Below are 11,589 nucleotides of genomic sequence, written 5' to 3' on the forward strand. Positions count from 1 at the left end.
AGTGTGAGGAGCTCAGTTTGGATTAATGATCCCAGCTTGTATGTCTGATTCAGTACTCAATGTGAGGAGCTCAGTTTGGATTAATGATCTCAGCTTGTATGTCTGATTCAGTGTGAGGAGCTCAGTTTGGATTAATGATCCCAGCTTGTATGTCTGATTCAGTACTCAATGTGAGGAGCTCAGTTTGGATTAATGATCTCAGCTTGTATGTCTGATTCAGTGTGAGGAGCTCAGTTTGGATTAATGATCCCAGCTTGTATGTCTGATTCAGTACTCAATGTGAGGAGCTCAGTTTGGATTAATGATCCCAGCTTGTATGTCTGATTCAGTAGTCAATGTGAGGTGCTCAGTTTGGATTAATGATCCCAGCTTGTATGTCTGATTCAGTGCTCAATGTGAGGAGCTCAGTTTGGATTAATGATCTCAGCTTGTATGTCTGATTCAGTGTGAGGAGCTCAGTTTGGATTAATGATCCCAGCTTGTATGTCTGATTCAGTACTCAGTGTGAGGAGCTCAGTTTGGATTAATGATCTCAGCTTGTATGTCTGATTCAGTGTGAGGAGCTCAGTTTGGATTAATGATCCCAGCTTGTATGTCTGATTCAGTACTCAATGTGAGGAGCTCAGTTTGGATTAATGATCTCAGCTTGTATGTCTGATTCAGTGTGAGGAGCTCAGTTTGGATTAATGATCCCAGCTTGTATGTCTGATTCAGTGCTCAGTGTGAGGAGCTCAGTTTGGATTAATGATCCCAGCTTGTATGTCTGATTCAGTACTCAATGTGAGGTGCTCAGTTTGGATTAATGATCCCAGCTTGTATGTCTGATTCAGTGCTCAGTGTGAGGAGCTCAGTTTGGATTAATGATCCCAGCTTGTATGTCTGATTCAGTGCTCAATGTGAGGTGCTCAGTTTGGATTAATGATCCCAGCTTGTATGTCTGATTCAGTGCTCAGTGTGAGGAGCTCAGTTTGGATTAATGATCCCAGCTTGTATGTCTGATTCAGTGCTCAGTGTTTGGAGCTCAGTTTGGATTAATGATCCCAGCTTGTATGTCTGATTCAGTGCTCAGTGTGAGGAGCTCAGTTTGTATTAATGATCCCAGCTTGTATGTCTGATTCAGTGTGAGGAGCTCAGTTTGGATTAATGATTCCAGCTTGTATGTCTGATTCAGTGCTCAGTGTGAGGAGCTCAGTTTGGATTAATGATCCCAGCTTGTATGTCTGATTCAGTGCTCAGTGTGAGGAGCTCAGTTTGGATTAATGATCCCAGCTTGTATGTCTGATTCAGTGCTCAGTGTGAGGAGCTCAGTTTGAAGTTTTCATTGTGTGAAGCTGCTGTATATGAAATGTGTTCTGTACAGTATGAACAATGTGTTCTTATAATAAAACACAAAGCAATGAAACCTCACGAGTGACTGGCTTATTCTGCTGCTATACTGAGCTTGTGTGTGCATTTAAAAAAAAGAACTGACTTTTATTTTCATTCTCAAAAACTCCCATTTCTAGTTATCAAATGTAAGTGGCTGGCAATTCCCACTTTCTGTCTCCCAGATTCCAAACTTACACAGTACATGTAGTTATTATATAGAGATATTACACCCTGATAGTTCAGTGGATTACACAGTGTATCTAGTGTAATATAGCGGGTTGTGAGAGACGGCAGGGAGGGGGTTAAAACCTCCCTGCAAAGAAAAAAAAAACATGTGAGAATGCACCGTGTTGTATTGCTTTATTGTTTCATTTAGTTTGTTAATTGTTTTATTGTTTTGTTTAATTGCTTTATTATTAATTATCATCCGCACCTGGGCGTTATAGGGAATTAGACCCAGGTGCGGGAGTTTAAAAGGAGAGCAGGCAGTCTGCTCGAGGCTGCTGAATGGAAGGAGGCAGAGAGGGGTGCTGTCTCCGAGTAGCCAGAGGAAGAGAGAGAAAAAGAGTAAGTGCGGTACCAAACTGGTGTTTTGAAAGGACGGGAAAACAGCTTAGCTGTCCCGTGTTAGGAAGGGTTCCTGAAGGTTGAGTTAGTGCTCCAAGAGGAGCTAGGTGTTTATTTTGTTTGTATTTGTTTTGTTTTGTGTTCATTAAAAAAATAGCGCAAACGCGCTGGAAAAAATCCACTTCTGTGTTCTGGGTCGTATTTTTAAAGGGGCAACGAACCCGAGCGAGGGTCGCACGGTTACACTAGTTATCTGTATTATTATTATTTCTTAGCAGACGCCCTTATCCAGGGCGACTTACAATTGTTACAAGATATCACATTATACATTATTTCACATTATACAGATATCACATTATTTTACATACAATTACCCATTTATACAGTTGGGTTTTTACTGGAGCAATCTAGGTAAAGTACCTTGCTCAAGGGTACAACAGCAGTGTCCCCCACTGGGGATTGAACCCACGACCCTCCAGTCAAGAGTCCAGAGCCCTAACCACTACTCCACACTGCTGCCCAATATCTGTAGATATTACACCCTGATATTTCAGTGGATTACACAGTGTATCTAGTTATTATATAGAGATATTACACCCTGATAGTTCAGTGGATTACACAGTGTAGTGAAAAAATTAAGCTGACAAATGGTTTTTGATTCAAAAACACTTCATATACAAGAAAGGTATACCTCCAATGCAATCATATAAGCACGAGATTTTAACTGACTCTGGACCAGGCCTCAGTACAGCTCAGTGCATGATATGTTTGTATCAGAAAGCACGGATATCCATGGAGTCAATTCGAAAGAGATGAAAAGACTGACAAAACTTTACAATGTTTGATATTTATACCTTTGTAAATTTATACTGGTTTCTATCCAGTAATCGAGGTTGTCGTTCTCTCATCACACTCGGTGAGCCGGCCACACACTTCCTCTGTGGGAAAGGGGGCGCTGCTCGCTGACCTTATGGTCCTCCACGTGTAATGAGGCACGGTGCGTCCACTTTGTGTTTGAATGCACCTTCCCCCCATCTCAGGGTCAGCCACGTGTAATAAGAGGATTCTAAACTTGGATAATACTGCATTAAAACGACTATAAAAACACATTCACTCACAATTTAAACAATGATTCTTCACCATAAAAGACATACACATAATGTAAAACTTATTATTAATAACAGTTAATACCTCATGCCATTACAACAACACTGTGAAACATTCCTGATAGACCTGCAGACTCTGCTAATCACACTGAAACATTCCTGATAGAGCTGCACTCTGCTAATCACACTGAAACATTCCTGATAGAGCTGCAGACTCTGCTAATCACACTGAAACATTCCTGACAGAGCTGCAGACTCTGCTAATCACACTGAAACATTCCTGATAGACCTGCAGACTCTGCTAATCACACTGAAACATTCCTGATAGACCTGCAGACTCTGCTAATCACACTGAAACATTCCTGACAGAGCTGCAGACTCTGCTAATCACACTGAAACATTCCTGATAGAGCTGCAGACTCTACTAATCACACTGAAACATTCCTGATAGACCTGCAGACTCTGCTAATCACACTGAAACATTCCTGACAGAGCTGCACTCTGCTAATCACACTGAAACATTCCTGATAGACCTGCAGACTCTGCTAATCACACTGAAACATTCCTGATAGAGCTGCAGACTCTGCTAATCACACTGAAACATTCCTGACAGAGCTGCAGACTCTGCTAATCACACTGAAACATTCCTGATAGAGCTGCAGACTCTACTAATCACACTGAAACATTCCTGATAGAGCTGCAGACTCTACTAATCACACTGAAACATTCCTGATAGACCTGCAGACTCTGCTAATCACACTGAAACATTCCTGACAGAGCTGCACTCTGCTAATCACACTGAAACATTCCTGATAGACCTGCAGACTCTGCTAATCACACTGAAACATTCCTGATAGAGCTGCAGACTCTGCTAATCACACTGAAACATTCCTGATAGAGCTGCAGACTCTGCTAATCACACTGAAACATTCCTGACAGAGCTGCAGACTCTGCTAATCACACTGAAACATTCCTGATAGAGCTGCAGACTCTACTAATCACACTGAAACATTCCTGATAGACCTGCAGACTCTGCTAATCACACTGAAACATTCCTGACAGAGCTGCACTCTGCTAATCACACTGAAACATTCCTGATAGACCTGCAGACTCTGCTAATCACACTGAAACATTCCTGATAGAGCTGCAGACTCTGCTAATCACACTGAAACATTCCTGATAGAGCTGCAGACTCTGCTAATCACACTGAAACATTCCTGATAGAGCTGCAGACTCTGCTAATCACACTGAAACATTCCTGATAGAGCTGCACTCTGCGAATCACACTGAAACATTCCTGATAGAGCTGCACTCTGCTAATCACACTGAAACATTCCTGACAGACCTGCAGACTCTGCTAATCACACTGAAACATTCCTGATAGAGCTGCAGACTCTGCTAATCACACTGAAACATTCCTGACAGACCTGCAGACTCTACTAATCACACTGAAACATTCCTGATAGAGCTGCAGACTCTGCTAATCACACTGAAACATTCCTGATAGAGCTGCACTCTGCGAATCACACTGAAACATTCCTGATAGAGCTGCAGACTCTACTAATCACACTGAAACATTCCTGATAGAGCTGCACTCTGCTAATCACACTGAAACATTCCTGATAGAGCTGCAGACTCTACTAATCACACTGAAACATTCCTGATAGAGCTGCAGACTCTGCTAATCACACTGAAACATTCCTGATAGAGCTGCAGACTCTGCTAATCACACTGAAACATTCCTGATAGAGCTGCAGACTCTGCTAATCACACTGAAACATTCCTGATAGAGCTGCACTCTGCGAATCACACTGAAACATTCCTGATAGAGCTGCACTCTGCTAATCACACTGAAACATTCCTGACAGACCTGCAGACTCTGCTAATCACACTGAAACATTCCTGATAGAGCTGCACTCTGCGAATCACACTGAAACATTCCTGATAGAGCTGCAGACTCTGCTAATCACCCTGAAACATTCCTGACAGACCTGCAGACTCTGCTAATCACACTGAAACATTCCTGATAGAACTGCAGTCTGCTAATCACACTGAAACATTCCTGATAGAGCTGCACTCTGCTAATCACACTGAAACATTCCTGATAGAGCTGCAGACTGCTAATCACACTGAAACATTCCTGATAGAGCTGCAGACTCTGCTAATCACACTGAAACATTCCTGATAGACTCTGCTATGTGAATGTGGTGCTGATCAGCGCTGCAGCATTGCCACAGTGACAGTAACTGAGCAGATCTGTGAATGTGGTGCTGATCAGGGCTGCAGCATTGCCACAGTGACAGTAACTGAGCAGATCTGTGAATGTGGTGCTGATCAGTGCTGCAGCATTGCCAGTGACAGTAACTGAGCAGATCTGTGAATGTGGTGCTGATCAGGGCTGCAGCATTGCCACAGTGACAGTAACTGAGCAGATCTGTGAATGTGGTGCTGATCAGGGCTGCAGCATTGCCAGTGACAGTAACTGAGCAGATCTGTGAATGTGGTGCTGATCAGAGCTGCAGCATTGACACAGTGACAGTAACTGAGCAGATCTGTGAATGTGGTGCTGCTTCAGCTTCTCATGCAGCCACTCACAGAAACATGTTTCCTACCAGAGCCGTGCACGGGACAGGCTGCAGCACGGACAGGACATTGTTTAAAATATAAGAAACACCGAAAGACAACTGCAGTCTCAATTGTTTTATTCCAATCATTTAAGTCCCTCAAATTACCATTTTTCAATGCATTTTAACAGAGGGCTAGCAGGCTCTGTGGAGAGAGAGAGACCCTCAATCCTGACCCGGGACCCCGCCCCCCCCCCACCTCCCTCTCATTCAGTCCTGGGCCTCTCTCAAGCACAGACTGACACAGCTGGATTGTGTTCTGGCTCCACTAGGGGTGGAGTAGCTGGGATCATCACACACACAGAGCAGCTGGATTTAACCTCAGGCCCCCTGCAGGTGAAAGGCAGGAATGAGAGGCTGGTGAAGCAGCCGCTGTCTGTCTGTCTGTCTATCTGCCTGCCTGTCTGTCTGTCTGTCTGTCTGCCCCATCTGGTCCCCCGGGGTGTCTTATCATGAGGAGGCTGCTTCCCCATTGGAATGGCACTGCACTCAATAAGAGACCAAAACCTTAATACTAAAAAAAGAACCAAAACCTTATTACTAAAAAAAGAAAAGCCTTGAAAATTAAACTTATCCCCTCACAAAAAAATCTATGTATATAATAATATGCACAACTCAAGCATTTCAATGAAAGCGATTTACAGAAATCAGTACATTCAACCACACGCGTGTACGACGGGAGATGCAAACCCTAACCCCTCCTCTCCTCTCTCACCCCTCCCTTTCCTCTCCTCTCCTCTCTCAACCCTCCCTCTCCTCTCCTCTCTCACCCCTCCCTTTCCTCTCCTCTCCTCTCTCACTCCTCCCTTTCCTCTCCTCTCTCACCCCTCACTTTCCTCTCCTCTCCTCTCTCACCCCTCCCTTTCCTCTCCTCTCCTCTCTCACCCCTCCCTCTCCTCTCCTCTCCTCTCTCACCCTGGGGACTAGGACACTGGGGTACACTAACCCTGGGGACTGGGACACTGGGGAACACTAACCCTGGGGACTGGGACACTGGGGTACACTAACCCTGGGGACTGGGACACTGGGGAACAGCGAGACACTCTTAACAAACTATCTACAGTACTATCAAAAGCACATTATGATTGAGAAAAACATCAACATGGTAAATAAACAAAGCCGGACCAGTAGACAAGGGAACTGCAACATTTCAAACTGAAGTGAAGACACCGACTCACTCGGACTCAGTGTCTGCCTTAAACAGGACACATGCAGCAATGCTAAAAGAGAAGACAGTCAACTCTCATCAATACAAACAAGGGACCAGCGAAACAATGTGTCTCATCAGTAACTCTGATTACCAGGGGTCTAAAGCCAAATGCATCCTGTGAGTTTGTATTGAAGTTACAGTACTGTGCATTTTATTGATAATATGGTTGTGAGCTTTTAAAAAGTATACATAGCAAATGAACTGCAGTTGAAATGTGCATGTCCCAGCTGCTGTGCTCATCCCTCAGGGTGTGTCTCACAGTGATTCCAGATTCAGACTGCAGTATATTACTGATCCTGGTTTTTCAGAATGGTTGAGAAAGTGTTCGCAGGAATGCTGAAATCTGCAGCAACATCTTTCTTTGTCTGGGACAGTGGTGCAATATTCATTGAGTGATTTACAATAAGAGACTGCTAAACCTGTCTGGGACCATGCAGAACATTCGTAGTATGAGGAAATTAATTCAATACAAGTTTGTTTCAATGAGAATTGACTGTACTTTGACAAACATTCAACTAGAACGCTTTACTAATGTCTTGATAATGAATTAATAAATTACACTAGTGAGTGTTAGTGTTTCTACAATAGCCCTGCATGGATACGACAGCTCCTTGTTAAACGGGTCGTCTTGCTGTATCCCATTATAATGTCATGTTGTAGAAATGCATGCTCTTGTTCCTCTCATTGTATCATTTGTGTTGTTTGCTGATTCACACAGTTGATTTTGAGGCAGGTTCCTTGTCTACTGGTTTGTACAGTTGCAATGTGTGGAATCAAATCAAACTATAAAGCAGTATTGCGTATGAAGGATTGTAAAAGATGAAATCTCTGCAGAGTCGCTGATTCTCTCTGCAGTGGAGTCACTCTCCTGGAATGAGACAGAAAAGGGGCGTTAACAAAGAGGACCAGTGAGGTCATCAGTGAGGTCATCACAGTCACAATGCAGCTCAGGAACAAAACCACACAACACCACTGATATAACCCTAAACGGTCCTCAATATTCCCCTTCAATCTCTGCATGTTTACGAGTGATTGTGAATAAGACTGCACAGCCTCTCAGTGTTCAGGACTGACTCTTACCTCAGACATTAGGGGCGGTGTCAGAGGAAGTGTCGGAGCCTTCCTTACCTGAAATAAACAACAACATGAACAGTGAGACACAGCATGGAGCAGAGACACAGCACTGGAGACACACTGACACTGCAGACACACAGAGGGACACTGTGGAGCAGAGACACAGCACTGGAGACTCACTGACACTGCAGACACACAGAGGGACGCTGTGGAGCAGAGACACAGCACTGGAGACTCACTGACACTGCAGACACACAGCGGGACGCTGTGGAGCAGAGACACAGCACTGGAGACTCACTGACACTGCAGACACACAGAGGGACGCTGTGGAGCAGAGACACAGCACTGGAGACTCACTGACACTGGAGACACACAGAGGGACGCTGTGGAGCAGAGACACAGCACTGGAGACTCACTGACACCGCAGACACACAAAGGGACGCTGTGGAGCAGAGACACAGCACTGGAGACTCACTGACACTGCAGACACACAGAGGGACGCTTTGTTTCCAGGTAAACAGTCTAACTTCACAAGACACACTGTAGGATCTGAATGGCAGAATTAGAGGAATAAGCAGCCACTATCCCAGGAGCCTCCTATTGACAATTCAATCAAACACATAAGATGCTGTTTAAAATGCACAATGTGGAAAAGCTCTCAATCCAATACTTACTTGGAGCTTTGCTGTAGTCTGACTTCTGAGCACCTGAGTGAAAAGAAAACACAGGATTAGTCACTGGCTTCATAGTTGTGTTTTCACATTGCATCAATCCGAGCAACCCCGTTCACACTGCATCAATCCGAGCTACCCCGTTCACACTGCATCAATCCGAGCTACCCCGTTCACACTGCATCAATCCGAGCTACCCCGTTCACACTGCATCAATCCGAGCTACCCCGTTCACACTGCATCAATCCGAGCTACCCCGTTCACACTGCATCAATCCGAGCTACCCCGTTCACACTGCATCAATCCAAGCTACCCCATTCACATTGCATCAATCAACCCCGTTCACACTGCATCAATCCGAGCTACCCCGTTCACACTGCATCAATCCGAGCTACCCCGTTCACACTGCATCAATCAACCCCGTTCACACTGCATCAATCTGAGCTACCCCATTCACACTGCATCAATCCGAGCTACCCCATTCACACTGCATCAATCCGAGCTACCCCGTTCACACTGCATCAATCCGAGCTACCCCGTTCACACTGCATCAATCCGAGCTACCCCGTTCACACTGCATCAATCCGAGCTACCCCGTTCACCCTGCATCAATCCGAGCTACCCCGTTCACACTGCATCAATCCGAGCTACCCCGTTCACACTGCATCAATCCGAGCTACCCCGTTCACACTGCATCAATCCGAGCTACCCCGTTCACCCTGCATCAATCCAATCTACCCCGTTCACACTGCATCAATCAACCCCGTTCACACTGCATCAATCCGAGCTACCCCATTCACACTGCATCAATCCGAGTTACCCCGTTCACACTGCATCAATCAACCCCGTTCACACTGCATCAATCTGAGCTACCCCATTCACACTGCATCAATCTGAGCTACCCCATTCACACTGCATCAATCCGAGCTACCCATTTCACACCGCATCAATCCGAGCTACCCCGTTCACACTGCATCAATCTACCCCGTTCACACTGCATCAATCTACCCTGTTCACACTGCATCAATCCGAGCTACCCCGTTCACACTGCATCAATCTACCCCGTTCACACTGCATCAATCCGAGCTATCCCGTTCACACTGCATCAATCCGAGCTACCCCGTTCACACTGCATCAATCCGAGCTACCCCGTTCACACTGCATCAATCCGAGCTACCCCATTCACACTGCATCAATCAACCCCGTTCACACTGCATCAATCCGAGCTATCCCGTTCACACTGCATCAATCCGAGCTACCCCGTTCACACTGCATCAATCCGAGCTACCCCGTTCACACTGCATCAATCCGAGCTATCCCGTTCACTGCATCAATCTACCCCGTTCACACTGCATCAATCCCCAACTACTGAATGACAGTACATTCCTACATTTCTATTGGAGACTCTGCTTGCAAGATTTCAAACGAGATTACAATCAGGATGGAGGCTTGTCAGCGGGATTTCAAACTGTATTACAGTTAAGATACAGAGGATTTAAAACAGAATTGTGGCGAAATGTACAAAAATGCCTCCACACAAAATCCCCAGAAGAATGTGCCGTGACCAGAGGGATTTCACTGTGGAAGACAGCAAAGGAAAGAAGGGACAACTTAAGTGTGCAAGTACTGTCCAGTTACTACTATACATATTTTGATTAAAAAAAAAAAAACGCTCAAGCATTTTGGAAAGTAACCGAAAACACTAATTTCATACAGTATATCAAAAACGAAAGCCCCGAAAAAGCTTCAAAAAACTCAAAAATAGCTAAAAATAAGCATCGAAAAATACAATTAATAAAACCCGAAAAACAGAAGCCCTAAATCTAATACACAATGTAATGCATGATGTGTTTAATAACTCAGGTTGTGTTTAGATCACATGTTTAAATGGTAGCAGCTCATCTACTTGTTCTAATCTGGTTTTTTTTTTACATTCAATACGTTTTGATTAGATGACAATATACAGAAAATAATGAGTTGTTGTGATCTGCAATAAACACAATGTTTCATTTTTAAATAGTTATTGTGTTATTATACACTGTTATTTTACAGCTTCAGAGCTGCTGTGTCTCACTCTGGAAACAAAGGGCTGGATTCACCCCGAGAAGGAAATCTTGTGATTCATGAAGGGCTTTGTTTTATAATTGTATCACCGATACTCTGTGATGCGCTGTTAAGATCTGGTGAATAAACCTGAGTTCTGGGGGGAGAACGATAAAATTCTGTTGTATCGCAAAAATACGTCTTTTTCATGGGTAAGAAAATAAACAGGAGTTAATGTTACATGACATACAGAAGAGCTGTGAGACTCGTGTGTAAATGTAGACAATAACGCCCGTGTCTGTAAATGTCCACACACCCCTGAAGAAGAGACTGGAAATTTAAACAAACAGGTGTCTTAACATATCAGAGCAACATGAAATCTTAATGATCATGCAACGACCACCTAGAAGTAGAAACACACCAGTGACACGAATGACAGGCTTGTTGATTTAAACTCTTCCGCCTCTGTGATTTGGGGGAATGTCTCACTCAAGGGGTGGTTGACATGACATCATTGGACACGCACTGCAGTTCAGGGGCGATGTGCGCGCATACAGGGCCAGAGCCAGCATAGCTCTGTGCTCAAGTGTAAAAGAATCTTCTCATCTGATCCACTCTGAGCCAGTTGAGGTCTGAGTTGTAAACGCACTGAGTGTGTGTCTGCTGAAAGCACTTCAGTTCACTGACGCCCTCCCTTCCTCCCCTCCTCCCTCCCTCTCTCCCCTCCCTCCCCTCTCTCTTCCCTCCCTGGCTCCCTCTCTCCCCTCCACTCCCTCCTCCCTCCTCCCTCCCTCCCTCTCTCCCCTCCCCTCCCTCTGTCCCCTCCTCTCTCCCCTCCCTCCGCCTTCCCTCCCTCTTCCCTCCCTCTTTCCCCTCCCCCTCCCTCTCTCCCCTCTCTCCCCCTCTCTCTCTCCTCTCCCTTCCCC

The 11,589-nt window shown here is 45.0% G+C and overlaps 1 protein-coding gene across 1 annotated transcript in view; it reads right to left on the reverse strand.

Annotated features, from left to right (window-relative positions):
• Positions 1–7,428: 7,428 nt before the first annotated feature.
• LOC131709128 (H-2 class I histocompatibility antigen, Q9 alpha chain-like) overlaps positions 7,429–11,589 on the reverse strand; it is a 26,581-nt gene continuing 22,420 nt past the window's right edge. Inside the window, exons 6-8 of the mRNA XM_059011075.1 lie at positions 8,624–8,656; positions 7,956–8,003; positions 7,429–7,743 (exon numbers count right to left, since the gene is read on the reverse strand). Of these exons, the coding sequence (XP_058867058.1) occupies positions 7,957–8,003; positions 8,624–8,656 (80 nt within the window). The 3' untranslated portion in view covers positions 7,429–7,743; position 7,956. The remainder of the gene's footprint in view (positions 7,744–7,955; positions 8,004–8,623; positions 8,657–11,589) is intronic.

Source organism: Acipenser ruthenus, chromosome 41 (genome assembly GCF_902713425.1).
Source record: "Acipenser ruthenus chromosome 41, fAciRut3.2 maternal haplotype, whole genome shotgun sequence".
NCBI lineage: Eukaryota > Metazoa > Chordata > Actinopteri > Acipenseriformes > Acipenseridae > Acipenser > Acipenser ruthenus.